The sequence below is a fragment of the Anoplophora glabripennis genome, unplaced genomic scaffold, assembly GCF_000390285.2.
Source record: "Anoplophora glabripennis isolate ALB-LARVAE unplaced genomic scaffold, Agla_2.0 scaffold41, whole genome shotgun sequence".
NCBI classification, from domain to species: domain Eukaryota; kingdom Metazoa; phylum Arthropoda; class Insecta; order Coleoptera; family Cerambycidae; genus Anoplophora; species Anoplophora glabripennis.
Genome location: NW_019416901.1, coordinates 1,064,444 through 1,083,535, shown reverse-complemented (window position 1 = coordinate 1,083,535; position 19,092 = coordinate 1,064,444). Strand labels below are relative to the sequence as shown.

The 19,092-nt window shown below is 37.9% G+C and overlaps 1 protein-coding gene across 2 annotated transcripts; it reads left to right on the top strand.

The window, feature by feature from the left end:
* The first annotated feature begins 271 nt into the window (after nucleotides 1-271).
* LOC108917225 (spectrin alpha chain) lies at nucleotides 272-17,722 on the top strand. Of its 2 annotated transcripts, XM_018723716.1 has the most exons (20): nucleotides 272-404; nucleotides 1,361-1,759; nucleotides 1,847-2,526; nucleotides 2,576-2,882; nucleotides 2,939-3,228; nucleotides 3,281-3,569; nucleotides 3,630-4,127; nucleotides 4,183-4,388; nucleotides 6,918-7,145; nucleotides 7,203-7,337; nucleotides 9,517-10,488; nucleotides 10,782-10,823; nucleotides 11,876-13,071; nucleotides 13,128-13,855; nucleotides 14,216-14,336; nucleotides 14,394-14,876; nucleotides 16,465-16,727; nucleotides 16,792-16,962; nucleotides 17,020-17,186; nucleotides 17,241-17,722. In XM_018723716.1, the coding sequence occupies exons 2-20, from the start codon at nucleotides 1,375-1,377 to the stop codon at nucleotides 17,367-17,369; spliced, it is 7,290 nt and encodes a 2,429-aa protein (XP_018579232.1). In that variant the 5' UTR covers nucleotides 272-404; nucleotides 1,361-1,374; the 3' UTR covers nucleotides 17,370-17,722. The 2 variants fall into 2 exon arrangements, with proteins under 2 accessions (XP_018579232.1, XP_018579234.1); XM_018723718.1 differs by lacking the exon at nucleotides 10,782-10,823.
* The last annotated feature ends 1,370 nt before the right edge of the window (nucleotides 17,723-19,092 follow it).

Below are 19,092 nucleotides of genomic sequence, written 5' to 3'. Positions count from 1 at the left end.
ATTAAGAGACTATTAAGAGTGTGAATTTCATACATTATTGTCAATTGTAAAATGTAGTTATCTATATTTAGATGATCTCGTTTACTGTAAATAGTGCAAATCTTACAGAAGTACATAGACAATTTGTAAAAATGTAAAAAATTTACGTTCCGTTATGATGACACGAATATACTGAACGCTGAACGCAGCTTTAAAAGCACAGACTTTAGGCTTGCGCAATGCAGCTTCGTCTTCCCCTGCGGAAAAGTGACGTCATTGATCTAAAAATAAATTGGACTTCATTTCGTGATTTCGATTCAATCGACAACTCTTGTATTGCGGTGAAGTTTTGCTCGTGTATTCTATTCTAAGAAGTTATCAAATGCTAAAAGTGTTTTTGTGTAATTGATTGATGCCTTGTTAAGGTGAGTAAATTCCATTATAAAGCGAAATAATGTAAATGGGTTCAGGTATAAACAGCAAGATCAGTACATTTTGAGCCTACCACACCCTTGTTTTCCATTTTCGAGAACGTATTCATTTTCGTATTGTATATAGATAAATATGTTCTAATATTGATTTTACTCGTATTTTATATTTCCCGTTAGTTTTTTGTAAAACTATTACAAGGCCTATTGGTGATTAATTTTTTAAGAAATGTTTCCAGAGTAGACATTTTTGTCATCATAGACATTAAACATTCGTTAAAAGCTGGAATGTTTATTGAATTTTAAACTATAAAAGTACTGTAAATAACATGTCTTGAGTCATACATATTTAGAATTTACTGTGATGTCATGCTAATGTAATGCAGGCAGTCTCTACTTAATCAATTTGATAAAATAGGTCATCTACTACCATGTAAGCCAATGATGTTTTTTCATTTTATTGAACGGCTGAGGACGGTAGAGTTCATCACACCCATGTTGTATTATGTCATCTTTAATTAGAAGTTCTCAAGGTTTATTTAATTTAGTATTAAATTAAATTTGGCGTTTTCAATTTTTTTAAAAGTTAATAGAATATGAAAAATGCATATTTTGTTTGGTACATATAGATTATATTCTGAATATTAGTCATTGATATAAACATAATGATTTTTGGCACGTAATTGTGATTATTATATTGATGTGCTAGACTCTGAGACTTTCAGTTTCCTATAAGTGTTGGACCTATGTTATAGATAATTTTTATCTTTGTTTATTTAAGGGTTTTATCAGATAAATGTATAATTTTTCTATACTTGAGTAAATTTGATTGATCTTTAATGTCTTACGCAATGGGTAAGTTTTTAACTAAATCTGCTTTTTTTTCACTCGTCATTTTTAAATATTTCAGTTTTTTTGTAATAATTTTTAACAGTAATTTCTATATCATGCAGAATCAGGTGTAGACATGGATCAGATACCGCCTCCGAAAGAGGTGCGGATCCTCGAAACAGCAGAGGATATCCAGGAACGTCGTCAGCAAGTCTTATCGCGTTACGACAACTTCAAAGCTGACGCCAGGGCAAAGAGGGAGAAGTTGGAAGATTCCAGACGATTCCAGTACTTTAAACGTGACGCGGACGAGTTAGAATCATGGATTTTGGAGAAACTACAGGCAGCTTCAGACGAGAGCTACAAAGATCCAACAAATTTGCAGGCGAAGATCCAGAAGCACCAGGCTTTCGAGGCAGAGGTGGCGGCTCACAGCAACGCCATCGTCGTGTTGGATAACACAGGAAGGGAGATGATCAACCAGAACCACTATGAAAGTGAAACGATCAGAAGGAGATTAGGTAAGTTCACACGTAATGCATAAATAGATATTTTTGTTTTGATGGTCAGAGAAGCAGTTTTAATATTAACCATGTTCATAACTATAGAGGAGCTGCATAGATTGTGGGAACAGCTTCTTTCGAAGCTTGCCGAAAAGGGCATGAAACTCCAGCAAGCTCTAGTTCTCGTCCAGTTCATTCGTCATTGCGACGAAGTAATGTTCTGGATAAATGAAAAGAGTACGTTCTTATCCACGGAAGAATTCGGGCAAGACCTCGAACATGTGGAGGTACTTCAAAGAAAATTCGATGAATTCCAGAAAGACATGGCCTCTCAAGAATACCGTGTGACGGAAGTGAACGAACTCGCCGATAAATTGCTACAAGACGGCCATCCGGAAAGAGACCAAATCATTAACCGTAAAGAAGAACTTAACAACGCATGGCAACGTTTGAAACAAATGACCCTCATGAGGCAAGATAAGCTTTATGGAGCTCACGAAATCCAACGTTTCAACCGAGACGCCGATGAGACTGTAGCTTGGATCGCCGAGAAAGACGTCGTGTTGTCGTCAGACGATTACGGACGGGACCTGGCTAGCGTTCAAGCTTTACAGAGAAAACATGAGGGTGTCGAGAGGGACCTGGCAGCTCTGGAGGATAAAGTGTCCACTCTCGGACAGGAAGCGGACAGGTTGTGCGCCATCCACACCGATCACGGGGATGTAATTCAAGATAAGAGAGCGGAGATCGAAAACTACTGGCGCAGTTTGACCGCAAAAGCGAAGGTACGTTGTGATACACCGTTAAAACTTAAGTTTCAGCGCTTTTTTATAGGAACGTCGTGAGAAATTGGAAGAATCCTATGCCCTTCATCGTTTCCTGGCAGACTTCAGAGACTTAGTCTCGTGGATTAACGACATGAAAGCTATTATTTCCGCGGACGAGCTAGCGAAAGATGTGGCTGGCGCCGAGGCCCTCCTCGAACGTCACCAAGAACATCGTGGTGAGATCGATGCTAGAGAGGACAGCTTCATCACTACCTTCGAGGCAGGGAAACAACTTCTCGATAAAGGACATTACGCCAGCGACGAAGTCAAAGAAAAGCTCTCTATGTTGGAGTCGGACAAGCGATCGTTGATTGGTAAGTAAAAACGTGACTGAGTGTGTTGACGTGTCTTAATTGATTTATTTTTGCAGCTTTGTGGGACGAGAGGCGTATTTTGTACGAGCAGTGCATGGACTTGCAACTGTTCTACCGTGACACGGAACAAGCCGACACCTGGATGGCTAAGCAAGAAGCGTTTTTGGCCAACGAAGACTTGGGCGACTCTTTGGATTCAGTCGAGGCGCTTATTAAGAAACACGAGGACTTTGAGAAGTCGCTCGCAGCTCAGGAAGAGAAAATAAAGGCGCTAGACGAATTCGCTACTAAATTAATCGATGGTGAACATTACGCTGCCGACGATGTAGCGCAACGCAGAGCAATGGTCAGTATTCGAGTTTCGATTTAAAAACTGTGCTGATTTTTATTTTTTTTAGCTTTTGGAACGTCGCAAAGCACTGAAAGAGAAATCCAGCATCAGGAGGGAAACGTTGGAAGACGCTTATAAACTACAGCAATTCGAGCGGGACTGTGACGAGACGAAGGGTTGGATCAACGAGAAACTGAAGTTTGCCACCGACGAGAGTTATTTGGACCCCACGAACTTGGGCGGCAAAGTACAGAAGCACCAAAACTTCGAACAGGAGCTCAACGCCAACAAATCTAGGATGGAAGATATAACGTCCACCGGACAAGAATTGATAGAAGCTAAACACTACGCTTCTCGTAAGTCACTTCGGTACGTTCGTTACGTCTTTAAACACATTACAATTCTTTTTTTTTTAGCCCGCATCCAGTCACGAATGGAGGAGATCGTCAACCTCTGGGAGATCCTCGTCCAAGCCACCGATAAAAAGAACTCGAAACTCCAGGAAGCGAGTCAGCAGCAGCAATTCAACCGCACCATCGAGGACATCGAACTGTGGCTCTCGGAAATCGAGGGTCAACTCATGTCCGAGGATTACGGCAAAGACTTGACCTCGGTGCAGAACCTGCAGAAGAAGCACGCCCTGCTAGAAGCCGACGTTGCCTCTCACCAAGACCGGATCGAAAGCATCACTTCGGCAGCACATCAGTTCGTGGAACGCGGCCACTTCGACGCGGAAAACATCGCTCAGAAACAGAAGACGCTAACCGATCGTTATGCCGCCCTTCAGACCCCCATGGCCGTGAGGAAGCAGAGATTGCTGGATTCACTGCAAGTGCAGCAGCTTTTCCGTGACATCGAAGACGAAGAGGCTTGGATCAGGGAGAAGGAACCCATCGCCGCGAGCACCAACAGAGGTAAAAGACGAGTTTGTAGTTTAGGGTCGATACGAAACGGTATTTTATTTTGCAGGTCGCGATCTTATCGGCGTCCAAAACTTGATCAAGAAACACCAAGCCGTTTTGGCGGAAATTAACAACCACGACGGACGTATCAGAGCTGTCATCGACGTGGGACGACAGATGATGGAGGACGAGCATTTCGCTAGCGACGAGATCAGGAATCGCGTGGCGGCGCTCAGCGATCACTGGGATTCGCTGAAAGAGAAGTCAAGTCAGGTAAGCTGATGAAAAAAGGAATAGTGGAAGCGTATACATTTTTTTGAACAAATTTGAAATTTGAATTTGGAATTACAAATTACGTTTAATTTCAACTCGAATTACAATTTGAAATTTAAATTAGTGTTAAAACCAGTAGAAAACTACATATTTGTTTTTTTTTACCAAATGTTGACTTCAAATTTGAATTTCATGTTAAAACTCTAAATGTTAAATTCAAATTTAAAAAATTTCAACTTTTAACAGTAAATTTCAAATTGTGCTTAATTTTTTCTCATCTTTCTCTTGAACTGGAAACTGCTTATTTAAACTCGAATTACAATTTGAAATTAAATGTTAAAAAACAATTTTTTTTAACCAAATAAGTTTAAATTTTGTGTTAAAACTCAAAACTGCAAGTTGTGATACGAAATTTCAAATAGAATTAAATTTGTTTTGTTTCTTTTGGACACAAAATTTAAAATCAAACTCGTAGTTTCATGTTTGAACTCGAATTAGAATTTGAAATTTTGTTCAGTTAAAATTTCGAGTTTGAACTTAAAATTTTAAAGTTTGAACTCGAAACTGCATATTTAAACCCAAATTACGATTTGAAATTAAAATTAATGTTAAAAAAAAGTAGAAAAACTGCATATTTTTTTCCAAATGTTAAATTCAGGTTTGAACTTTGTGTTAAAACTTTAAATTCAAATTTAAAACTTCAAGCTTTTACATGAAATTTGCGAATAGAATTAAATTTTTTTTGTTTCATTTGAACAAAATTTCTAATTCAAACTCAAATTAGAATTTGAAATTTTGTTCAGTTGAAATTTCGAGTTTGAACTTAAAATTTTAAAGTTTTAACTTGAAACTGTATATTTATACTCCAATTACAATTTGAAATTAAAGTTAATGTTAAAAATAAAGTAGAAAATCTACATATTTTTTTATCAAACTAAATTCCAGTTTTAATTTTGTGTTAAAACTCAAAATTTTAAATTTAAAACTTCAAGTTTTGACACGAAATTTGCGAATAGAATTATTTTTTTTTTATTTCATTTAAACACAAAATTTCTAATTCAAACTCAAATTAAAATTTGAAATTTTGTTGAAAGCTGAAATTTCGAGTTTGAACTTAAAATTTTAAACTTTTAACTCGAAACTGCATATTTAAACACGAATTACAATTTGAAATTAAAGTTAATGTTAAAAAAAGTAGAAAAACTACATATTTTTTTATCAAACGTTAAATTCCAGTTCGAATTTTGTGTTAAAACTCAAAATTTTAAATTTAAAACTTCAAGTTTTGACACGAAATTTGCGAATAGAATTAATTTTTTTTTATTTCATTTGAACACAAAATTTCTAATTCAAACTCAAATTAGAATTTGAAATTTTGTTCAAAGTTGAAATTTCGAGTTTGAACTTAAAATTTTAAACTTTTAACTCGAAACTGCATATTTAAACACGAATTACAATTTGAAATTAAAGTTAATGTTAAAAATAGTAGAAAAACTACATATTTTTTTATCAAACGTTAAATTCCAGTTTGAATTTTGTCTTAAAACTCAAAATTTTAAATTTAAAACTTCAAGTTTTGACACGAAATTTTTTTTTATCTTCATTTGAACACCATATTTCTAATTCAAACTCGAATTTGAACTTAAAATTTTAAAGTTTTAACTCAAAACTGCATATTTAAATGCGAATTACAATTTGAAATTAAAGTTAATGTTAAAAAAAAGTAGAAAAACTACATATTTTTTTACCAAATGTTAAATTCGAGTTTGAATTTTGTGTTAAAATTCAAAATTTTAAATTCAAATTTAAAACTTCAAGTTTTGACATGAAATTTGCAAATAGAATTAAATTTGTTTTGTTTCATTTGAACACAAAGTTTCTAATTTAAACTCATAGTTTCATGTTTGAACTCGAATTTGAGTTTAAAATTTTGATCAAAGTCGAAATTTCGAGTTTGAACTTAAAATTTTAAATTTTGAACTTGAAATTGAACGAAAAATAAACGTGAATTTGGAGATCAAATGATCAATCAAGTATTTGAGTTCAATAGTTTTAAGTTTGAAATTTCAAATTTGAAGATCCTGTGGCAAAAAAACATGAAATTTTAGGGTTGAATTAAATTTTCAAATTCAAACTAAATTTCATGTTCAATCAAAAAATTTATAGTTTTAACGCTAAATTCCAATTTCAAATTCAGAATTTTAAGTTTGAACTTGATTTCAAGTTTGGAACTTGAAATAAAAATTAAAAAAAGAGAAATTTTGAAGCCAAATTCAATTGGTTGGACTCGAAATGTCGAATTTTAACTCAAACTTTTAACTCTTCAAACTGGGACTAGAAATGTGTGAAATTCAAACTCGAAATTTTTAGCTTTCACAACAAATTTCAGATTGAAGGTAGAAATTTCGAATACGAGAAGTAGTACATATTTGGTTTTTCTATACTACAAGCGCTATGTTGAGGAGAAACTACAATACATATTATTGTATCATAAGGGAAATTATTTTTAATTTGTATCATTCTTCGTAGCGCAAGCAAGACCTGGAGGACTCGCTCCAAGCTCACCAATACTACGCGGACGCCAACGAGGCGGAATCGTGGATGAAAGAGAAAGAACCCATCGTTAGTAACACGGACTACGGCAAGGACGAGGATTCCTCCGAGGCCCTGTTGAAGAAACACGAGGCTCTCATGAGCGACTTGACCGCTTTCGGGAATACCATCGAGGCGCTGAAGGAGCAAGCCCGTAACTGCCGTGTAAGTGATTAATTATTAATCGTTAAGAGGTGTTATTACTTATATCCTTTTTCGCAGCAACAAGAACCCCCGGTTGTTGACGTGACAGGCAGGGAAACCGTCCAGGCCTTGTACGACTACACGGAAAAATCGGCCAGGGAGGTGTCCATGAAGAAGGGCGATTTGCTCCATCTCCTCAACTCGAACAATAAGGTGAGTTGTTAATCGACGGAAATTTATTTTGTGAAATTTTTTTAACTTGGTATGAAAAAAATCGCAACAGTTTACCGGTTTGTTGTTTTAAGCGGGGGGAAACCACATTGGGACAGGCGTGTTTCATGATTTTTTGAGTTTTAAGTAATTGATTAGAATTTGATTAAACTTTGACATTATTTTGTCAATATTTCAAACTATAGTTACAAATTTTTTCAAGTCGTTTATTTCGAAAATGCCTAAGTTATTGGTTGTTGTCCACCGAACGTCATCGTCGGAGTTGGTTGTTCATGGGAAATGTGGGGATCGCAATTTTGTTTTCAGAGCAAAATGGTTCTTTTTGTACATTATTAACATGTTTTTTAAGAATATGAACTTCATTGCAGATAAAAATTGTGAAAATTGAAGATTTGGAACGTGTTTGAAAAAAGTATCGATTTTCACCATTTTAAATAAAAAACGCCCTTAAAATTATGATATCAAAATTGTTGGTTCATGTTCACACTTTCAATTTTCATAACGATCGGTTCATAACTTTTTGAGCTAGAGTTCCCGTGAATCAAAAAAATGTCGTTTCGAGAAAAACACGATTGAAAATTTCCCGAAAACTAGAAATTTGGGTATGTTATCGATGATATAGAATGCTTACCGATCGATCAGCGATTCCAGCACCATATAGCAGTCCGCCTTCTTATATATTACATCAAATTTCATGTATTACCTTTTGAAAAATACTTAGTAAACGAACCCACGTGATTTCCCCAGCAAAGTCGCGAACAATTTTTTTTTAAACAGAAAAAATGCAAAAAAAACATTTTTTTGTTTTTTTTATAATATCGAAAAATAATGATGGAATCGTCTTACTCTCAATAGGACTTGTAGAGAGAAAAAAAAACTATAAAATGGTTTTTTGTGCGACCCGATCGGTTCATTTTTTACAGAGAAAATCCGGAAAAATCTCTAAAATAGACCTTTTTTCAAAAATTCATAACTTCGTCAAATTTGAAGCTGGAAAAACAATCTTGCGGAAATGCAAGATGGTTTCTGTCCGATGCATAGTTTTTGCACAATTGCGTTATAAACAAATCACAGTCTTTTTTTGCACAGCATGGTGATTTATCAAAAATGGTCCGATGAGGAAAAATATGATAAAAATGCCCTTGAAAGTTGCTTGAAACGCTCGAGCCAGTCGGGTAGCGGTAGTGGGGAAGCAGCGAACGGAAGACTCTGGCTCGAGCATAGTTTCGATCATTTTGGGCAACTTTCAAGGGCATTTTTAGCATATTTCCCATCATCCAGGTGAAAATTGGAAATATACAAATTGGAGGTTTTGTCGTCTACTTTCAGATGTCCTTTTCAGAATTTAAATCGGACCATTTTTAATTAATCGCAAAAAGTAAAAAATACGACTGTTTTAAATTTTGATTGAATTGTACACGCATACTCCCTAACGACATCTATGAGTGTATTAGCGAAGTTATAAATCAATAGGTAAGAAAGTACGCGGTACCTTCCGAGCAAGTATGTTCATAGCGCAGGTACTTGTAGCGCAAAATTAAACAAAAAAATTTTTTTCATGTATAAAACCTTTTATCTCGTATTCTAGAAGGTTAAAAAAACGATTTTTTGAGAATTCTACAGTGGTGTAACCCCATAAATAAAACTATTTACAGCGATGATGAAAATTAGAACAGACACCATTATATTTATTTTTTGTTGAAATTACGCTTTTAACTTAACATTAAGAATGATTTAATTCATCGTAATCTTTGATAAGGAGATATTAAATAATTAAATATTTTAGTTTCTATGAAATTATCTTATTTGCGTGGTCACGTGTTTATTTAAAATGGTGGTAACGTTTTGGTTGATAGAAATCTGTGTTCATTATATATTTAAAAAAATTAGAACTGGCCAGGATAAAAGTGTTGATGTAATTGGACAAAATACGGAAGTAGGTATCTGTTTTTCGAATGACTGGAAAGTTATGTGCACTGAAATAATTTTTATTAACTTTCAAGTCTTGGGATTTTAATAAAAAAATATTTTCGGATAATTTGTTTTTTTAATTTCTGTATTGATATTTATCTAATTTCAACTGTCTATTATAATTTCTAACAATATAAATGTTCCCCACATGATTTGTTACCTCTGACGGTGTTATACTGTTTCCTGTTAGGATTGGTGGAAGGTGGAGATCCACGATCGCCAAGGATTCGTCCCAGCGGCTTACGTCAAGAAAGTCGACGCTGGCCTGACAGCTTCCCAACAGAACCTAATAGACAACAATTCCATCTCCGCTCGTCAGAACCAGATCAATCAGCAGTATGATCGCCTCCTCGCCCTGGCCAACGAACGCAGAAACAAACTCGACGAAACCGTCAAAGCTTACGTGCTCGTTCGCGAAGCCGCCGAATTAGCGGGATGGATAAAAGACAAGGAAATGCACGCTCAAGTCCAGGACGTCGGTGAAGATTTAGAACAAGTGGAGGTACTTCAGAAGAAATTCGACGATTTCCAGACAGACCTGAAGGCCAACGAAGTGCGTCTGGCGGAAATGAACGAAATTGCGATGCAGCTGGTATCGCTCGGTCAAACCGAGGCGGCGTTGAAGATTCAAACGCAAATGGAAGACTTGAACACCAAATGGACGAGTTTGCAACAACTTACGTCTGAGCGGGCGAGCCAGTTGGGCTCCGCTCACGAAGTGCAGAGGTTCCACAGAGACGTGGACGAGACCAAGGATTGGATCAACGAAAAGGACGAGGCGCTTAACAACGACGATCTGGGCAAAGATCTACGAAGCGTCCAGGCACTTCAGAGGAAGCACGAGGGACTCGAAAGGGACCTCGCCGCTCTCGGAGATAAGATTAAACAATTGGACGAAATCGCAAACCGTCTAGTGACCACCTACCCCGAAACCGCGGAGCAAACTCTGACAAAGCAACAAGAAATCAACGAGCTCTGGACCCAACTCACCGCCAAGGCTAATAGCCGTAAAGAAAAACTTTTGGATTCGTACGATCTGCAAAGATTCCTCAACGACCATCGTGACTTGTTGGCCTGGATTAATTCCATGCTCGGATTGGTCAGTTCCGAAGAATTGGCGAGTGACGTCACCGGCGCAGAGGCTTTAATCGAACGCCACCAGGTAAGTCAAAAGTTTAGAATTTTTTATTTGCATAAACGTAAATGTTTTGTTTGTTAGGGTTTTGAGCCACAGTTAAATTTGAGTAGTTCAAATGTACCGTGGTAGTTCAAATGTACTACTCATTTTTAATGTGCGTGTAACATTTTATTATGTCAGCGTTCAGTATATTCGTAAATTCAGGAACCGAGCATGATATTTCAAGTCATGTTACTGTTTGGTATTTTGGTGATGTAAATTTTTGTTGCATCTTGGACATGTGCAAATGGTTTTATATGTATTTACTCAATTTCTAGAACTACAAGGCAGAAATAGAGGCAATGTATGGAATACCTCAGGTAGTTAGTTGCGCCTAGAGTGTCAGTTTCATAACTTTACTAACAGTCCGTTCATGTTTGTATTTTCACAAGTAACACCTAATTGTATGTGTTCTTAATGATTTCTCGGGTGTCTAGGAACTGGATAACAATGGCGTAAAACTGGATAACAATGACGTAAAACTTGATAACCGGGACGTGAAACTGGATAACCAGGACGTGAAAATGGATAACCGCTATGTAATACTGGATAACAGTGACGTAAAACTGGATAACAGTGACAATACTGGATAACTATGACATAAAACTAGATAACTATGACGTAAAACTGGATAACAACGACGTAAACTGGATAACAGTGACGTAAAACAGGGTAACTGTGTCGTAAAATTGGATAACAGTGACATAATACTGGATAACCATGACGTGAAACTGGATAACAGCGAAGTAAAACTGGACAACAATGACGTAAAAAGACAGACATAAACTATGGCGATGTTTTGCGAAAAAGCGACTGCTGTTTTTTTTGCTGGTCTACACTATTTGCTGCGGTGCACTGGTGTATAAGAATTAATATACTCTGCTTTACATATCCACAGTGGCTTTAGACACAGTCTGCTTCTTTTATTTCCTCTGTTAATACTCTTTTTTTTTGTAATTTTTTCACTAAACTTCTTATTAAAACGACTGAATTGAAGAAATGTCATTTTGTTGCTTTATTAATTTCGAATTAAATTTCTCTTACTGCATTGTGTCTGAATACGTTGTGATCAATATGTATACATCGTGTAAGCTACAAATTAACACAGGGTGATTAAAAAATTAAAAAACTAAGTTGAATTTTTTTTTTATTAAAAAAATGTGAATACTTTACTTAACATACTTTTTTAAGGGCAGCTTTTGAATCCCATTGGATTTGTAGCAATTTTTTTTTAATTACCTTGTATGTTATCATATTTTTGGTCTACGTTCATGGCGACCACTGGTACACGTTCCATTCTTCTCACTTTTTATTCTGGGGGTGTACAAATTTCATATGGACGTCTTAACAGCGGTTTCTTTTTTCAAACTAGGAACATCGTACTGAAATCGATGCCCGAGCCGGCACGTTCCACGCCTTGGAACAATTCGGCCAGCAACTTCTGAACTCCAACCACTACGCCAGTCCCGAGATCCAAGAGAAGTTAGAACAGTTGAACGCCGCGCGTGACGACTTGGAACGCGCCTGGATCGACCGACGCCTACAACTAGATCAAAATCTCGAGCTTAACCTCTTCTACAGGGACTGCGAACAAGCCGAGAACTGGATGTCCGACCGCGAGGCATTCCTTGCCTCGGACGTCGTAGATTCCAACGGGGACAACGTCGAAGCACTGATAAAGAAACACGAAGATTTCGACAAGGCCATCAATGCCCATGAAGAGAAGATAGCTACATTGCAGACCCTGGCCGATCAGCTTATCGGAAGGGAGCATTACGCTTCCAAGGCGATAGACGACAAACGTAACCAGGTGTTGGACAGATGGCGTCACTTGAAGGACGCTCTGATCGAGAAACGTTCCAAGTTAGGCGAAAGCCAGACGTTGCAACAGTTCTCCCGCGATGCCGATGAAATCGAGAATTGGATCGCTGAAAAACTCCAACTCGCTACGGAAGAGAGTTACAAAGACCCAGCGAATATCCAGTCTAAGCACCAGAAACATCAAGCGTTCGAAGCTGAGCTAGCCGCCAACGCGGATAGAATTCAAACCGTTTTGGCTAACGGTGCGAATCTTATAGACAAACGTCAGTGCGCCGGTTCCGAGGAAGCGGTACAGAGGAGATTGGAATCCATCGCCGACCAATGGGAGTTCCTTACGCAGAAAACCACCGAAAAATCCTTGAAATTGAAGGAAGCCAACAAACAACGCACGTATATCGCCGCCGTGAAGGATCTTGACTTCTGGTTGGGCGAAGTCGAAAGTTTGTTGACCAGCGAGGATGCCGGCAAAGACCTCGCGTCGGTCCAGAACCTCATGAAGAAACATCAACTCGTCGAAGCCGACATCCAACACCACGAGGATAGGATTAAGGATATGAACGACCAAGCCGACTCGCTAATCGAGAGCGGGCAATTCGACACCGCGTCTATTCAAGAGAAACGTCAGTCTATCAACGAACGCTACGAACGTATCAAGAACCTCGCCGCACACCGCCAGGCTCGTCTCAATGAGGCGAATACTTTGCACCAGTTCTTCAGGGATATCGCTGACGAGGAGTCCTGGATAAAGTAAGTTCTCCCTTCATTAAAAGTGCCATATTTTTTCAATGTTTTCTTTTTTTTAGGGAAAAGAAACTGTTAGTGGGATCCGACGATTACGGCCGAGATCTTACGGGAGTGCAGAACCTGAAGAAGAAGCACAAACGTCTCGAAGCCGAGTTGGGTTCCCACGAGCCTGCCATCCAAGCCGTACAGGAAGCCGGAGAGAAACTCATGGACGTTTCCAACCTGGGCGTCCCGGAGATCGAGCAACGCCTCAAAGCCCTGAACCAAGCCTGGGCCGAACTGAAACAACTAGCGGCCACTCGCGGTCAGAAACTGGACGAATCGTTAACCTACCAGCAGTTCCTCGCCAAGGTAGAAGAGGAAGAGGCGTGGATCAGCGAGAAACAGCAGTTATTGAGCGTGGAAGATTACGGCGACACGATGGCCGCCGTGCAAGGCTTATTGAAGAAACACGACGCCTTCGAGACGGACTTCCAGGCTCACCGGGACCGTTGCAAGAATATCTGCGATGACGGCATGAAGTTGGTGTCGGACGGAAATCATCACTCCGACAGTATCAACCAACGTTGCCAACAGCTCCAGACGAAGTTGGATCATCTCGCGGCCCTCGCAGGCAGGCGAAAGGCTAAGCTCGTCGACAATTCCGCCTACTTGCAGTTCATGTGGAAGGCCGATGTTGTCGAGAGCTGGATCGCCGACAAGGAGACTCACGTGAAAAGCGAGGAGTTTGGGAGGGATTTGTCTTCGGTGCAAACCTTGCTTACCAAACAAGAGACGTTTGACGCCGGTAAGTCTTGCTTTTTTTTACCTCGGTAGAAAATTATAAAACGTCGGGAAATTTTGTAACGGTCAGGAAATACGGGGAAAAAAATAAGAGAAATGGAAAAATTTTCTAAAATATATGTGTTTAATACAAAGTTGATAAAAAATTACAAATTTGAAAAGAAATTGTCTGTCTCGTACTCTGTTGTCATATCACATCAGGTGCATTGTTATTACTTAGTTCAGAGGTCATTGACACCGAGATTCACAGACTAAACCCAGTGCTTTAAAAAAATTGTAACAAAAACCTGAAATAATTTTAAAAAAATAGTTAATATCGGAAATTCGTTAAATCCTGACGATTCTGACGATTTTTTTCATGTAGGTCTCACCGCTTTCGAGCACGAAGGTATCCAGAACATCACCGCACTTAAAGATCAGCTGATCGCTTCCAACCACGACCAGACCCCTGCCATTCTCCAGCGACACGCAGACGTTATCGCAAGGTAATGCTTGCTACAAACCGCCGTACTTGCACATCTTAAATCTTCCGTTTTTTTTAGGTGGCAGAAACTATTGAACGACTCCGACGCCAGAAAGCAACGCCTTCTCCGCATGCAAGACCAATTCAAGCAGATCGAGGAGCTCTTCCTCATGTTCGCCAAGCGAGCCTCCGCTTTCAACTCCTGGTTTGAGAACGCCGAGGAGGACCTGACGGATCCGGTACGGTGCAACTCCATCGAGGAGATCCGCGCCCTTAAAGACGCCCACGCTCAGTTCCAAGCTTCGCTTTCCAGCGCCCAGGCCGATTTCGACGCTCTGGCCGCTTTGGATCAGCAGATCAAGAGCTTCAACGTCGGCCCTAACCCCTACACCTGGTTCAACATGGAGGCTCTGGAGGAGACCTGGCGTAACCTGCAGAAGATCATAGCCGAGAGGGACGTCGAGCTGAACAAGGAGGCGCAGCGGCAGGAAGAGAACGACAAGCTGAGGAAGGAGTTTGCCAAGCACGCCAACGCATTCCACCAGTGGTTGACGGAAACTCGGTAAGTTCTATTGTTATGTTATTATACGATTTCCGAGGTAAAGGCGTTCGTCAAGGGTATACCGAGAACAGTGGCAGATATAAAATTGTTCAAATTTGAGAAAAATTGAGTGAACATTTAAAAAAAAAATACCGTTTAGTTTTTGTTTTCGCGCGTCAACGGATGTATAATTCTTCTACATTCTACACTTGTGCTGATCTAATTACGTTTCAGACACATTTCAGCCATCATCGGACTTTTTTTTCAAATAAATTTTAAATAAAATTTAATTTTACGATTTTTTAGCATGCAAAATAGAAATTAAATCAAAATAAAAAAAAATAGTTCAAATAACTTAGAGTTGGGCGTTAGAAAGTTTAATTTCTTTTTTTTTTTAATAATGGGCTGTTACTTGAACATATTTCAAAAAAATTCTGATTCTGTGTTTAATTTTTGTCTTATCGATGCCCATTTAATTTTTCTGCGTTACGAATGTATTATTTGTGACGATTTAATGACATTTTGGATAAATTTAAGCCATCATCGAGTTTTTCTTAAATAAATCTTAAAGAGGGCTCTATAGGTAACAGGCAACCAGCAATACATTTTTATAGATTTTATTACACAGTTTGTCTAAATATGAATTAATGCACAAATAACAGACTTTCCCCCATTTTAATACAGATTTTCTATAAAATGGACTTAGTTTGAAACTGGAATTACTTTTTGTTGTGAAGGAATTTGTAATTTGAATCGTAAATTACAATTTTCTTTACACCAAAAAGTAATTTGAGTTTCAAACTAAGTGGATTTTATAGAAAATCTGCGTTAGAAAGGGGGAAAGTCCGCTATTTGTGCATTGATTCATATTTAGAAGAACGGTGTAATAAAATCTAGAAAAATGTATTACTGGTTGCCTATTTGCTGTAGTTCAAACATTGAATTTCATGTTGATATAAAATAAAATTTAAAAAATGCAATCAATTAAATACCTGCAATAAATTAAATAAAAAGCCAAGAAAAAATCAAATTGAGTTTTCTCTGGACTGGGAAATTAAAAAAAATTCTCTCAACGTTTCGTTTTTCTCTTACCATCAACAGGTTCTATAATTTTTCAGCATTCACGAATATATCACTGGTTGCAATTTAATTACATTTTAATAACGTTTCGGACAGATTTCAGCGATCATCGGGAGTTTCTTTTAATAAATTTTCAAATAAATTTGTTTAAAATCCCATTTACGATGTGTTATAAAAAAAATTGTATTAAATATTTCCTATTATTTTCAGTTACCGCATCTTGGGCTGGGATGGGTAAATAAACTTGTGCTTAACGGTTTTTTTTTCTGTTCGCACTAACAAAACCTTTTAAATTTTTTATCTAAACCAATTAATATCGTCGTTTTATAGATATTTTGTCGCTCGCCTAACAGATAACAATAACGATTAATTACAGACCACCTTCCAACCTTACCGCAAGGGCCCGCCCGAAAATCGTACACTTAAGTGGTAGGGAAGGAAGCATATCGCCAGTTCCCGATCAAAACTTTTTTATCGGCTTTCGATTTTAAACTGTTATTGAAGGAGTTTGACGATAACAATTTTTCAGTACTTCCATGATGGAGGGGTCCGGTTCCCTCGAACAACAACTGGAGGCGACCAAACGCAAGGCAGGTGAAGTCCGCGCGCGCAGGTCCGACCTGAAGAAGATAGAGGACCTGGGGGCTATCCTCGAGGAACACCTCATTTTGGACAATCGTTACACAGAGCATTCCACCGTCGGTCTGGCCCAGCAGTGGGATCAGCTCGATCAGCTGGGAATGAGAATGCAGCATAACCTCGAACAGCAGATACAGGCCAGAAATCAATCGGGTAAGATCGTAATTGGATTGTAGTTTTACTATATTTCATCGCGATTGGTTCTTTTTTGCCACAGGTGTTAGCGAGGACGCTCTTAAGGAGTTCTCCATGATGTTCAAGCACTTCGACAAGGAGAAGTCCGGAAAACTGAACCACCAGGAGTTCAAGAGTTGCCTGAGGGCCCTCGGCTACGACTTACCGATGGTGGAGGAGGGGCAGCCAGATCCCGAGTTTGATGCGATATTAGGTTAGTAGTGTCACCATCGAAGTAATCGTTTTAGTACAGAATTTGTTTTTTTTTCAGATATCGTTGATCCGAACAGAGACGGGCACGTTTCCTTGCAGGAGTACATGGCCTTTATGATCAGCAAAGAAACGGAAAACGTGCAAAGCTCCGAGGAAATCGAGAAGGCGTTCAGGGCTATCACCGCGGGCGACCGTCCTTACGTCACCAAGGAAGAGCTGTATGCGGTAAGTTTTTGTTTCCGTCATGTTTCCGTTCGCAACTGACGGTTTTTCTTGCAGAACTTGACGAAGGAGATGGCGGATTACTGCGTGGTGAGGATGAAGCCATACGTGGAACCGAAAACCGAGCGACCCATAGCGGGGGCCCTCGATTACATAGAATTCACACGTACACTTTTCCAGAATTGATTCGCTTAGGTTAGGGGCTTTTAAGAATTGAAAACAATATTAAACGGTATGCAATACTATGTAAGAGAAATCCATATTTATCTTAAATATATATTTATATTTATTGAATATTATTAAGTCTAAATGTTTTACGACACAGCTGCTAATTTTAGTTCTAGTTCGGGGCTCGCATCGTAACGGCAAGAGGTGTTTTATTTTTTTATTTGCTATTGCGAATAATTTTAAAATGAAAAAATTATATTCTGCAATTTTAATTGTTCACTGCCCTTCTATTTCATTCTTATGGACCTTGTAACCTGTGTTTAGTATTAGATTTTTGTAACTGTTTAAAATAAATAGCTTTTGCTTTGACATTACGCGTTTTTTATTTATTTTTTGTCGTCGTTTTACGCACAACTTTGTAAAAGTAGTGATGATTTGAGTTTTAAACAATTTCTGAATAATTTCATTATTTGAAATGGCCAATGTTTACAACGGTGATGAATTTGGTACATTGGTATACAAGAATTGTTTGCAAAATGCTGCCATAGCATCGCAATTGACAGTGACGGTTCGTAAAAATTAGAGATAGGCATGGAAAAGTGTGTTACGGACAAGTTGGGAAAAGGACTTTTGACCTTGAATTTAATAAGGCACACTGCTTGTACACAAAAAAAAAATATTACTTTTATTCTAATGAATATGTCGAAGTATTTTACTTATTACCTACCTTTAGACTTTTTTATAAATTGATTTCTAATTTTCCCCGGACAGCCAATATACTTATTTAAATGTTTTTCCATCCTACTGGAATTCTTAAAAATTGTTTTTGAGCAAAGTTACATTTATGATTTTTACTCAATTCAGAAAAATATAACCAAACTGATGATTTTGGCGTCATACTTCATTTATAAACTATTTGTGCATTAAATATTAAATAAAGAATCAACTGATTACTATTTACTAATCGTTAACTTTGCCAAAAATAATTAAATGTGGACATATAAAAAAGGTTATATTTTTAAAATGTCAGTTTCAGTTAAACAATTACCAACCCAAGAAAATGGCTGAATATCTTTAATTTTACATGTACCAACCTCAAAACTTTTTTGCGGGAATTACGAATACAACAAACAATTCCGCGCATGCGCGTAAAGCTTGTCAATCTTGAAAAGTGCTCTCAGGACATGTCCATTTTTCACGACATGTCCAGTTGCCATGTCCGCGGCACATCTCTAGTAAAAATTAAACCTATCCCATGGAGTCTGACACATAATTAGTGTACATTATTACATACCATAGTTTTCACATTTTCGTACCAACCTTAATATACTATGAGTAATTCCTTGAATTTTATTTGTGGGGCACGTTAAGTTATACATGTCATTGATATCTCGTAAAAAAAGCACATATACGAATAAAAAAACACAATGACGTTCAGTTCCAATGAATTTAATTAAGTAACCTTTATTACCCTTGACCTTGATGAGATTATTAACGGACCTTGTTTATTACCTACATACATAATTTATTGTTATTACCTTTAGGACACGTTCACTTGACGCCGAAAACGGAACGGAATCATTGTACGTAGAGTTTAACTACTGCCAATCAAATAGTGAGAAATGTCTTCGTTGCGTCTTAGACCCCAGTCAATTCTGTGTCTTACAGGCGTACCCTTAGCTCTAAATGTCACACACACATTTCAGGTTGCCTATCGCACAAAAACAACAAAAGTTCCCCA

Excerpts from the sequence above, each read along its gene's own strand:
- LOC108917225 (XM_018723716.1), top strand. The coding sequence starts at position 1,375 with ATGGATCAGATACCGCCTCCGAAAGAGGTGCGGATCCTCGAAACAGCA. Across the intron at positions 3,229-3,280 it reads TAGCGCAACGCAGAGCAATG|CTTTTGGAACGTCGCAAAGC; the intron begins GTCAGTATTCGA and ends TATTTTTTTTAG. Across the intron at positions 16,728-16,791 it reads ACAGGCCAGAAATCAATCGG|GTGTTAGCGAGGACGCTCTT; the intron begins GTAAGATCGTAA and ends TTTTTGCCACAG.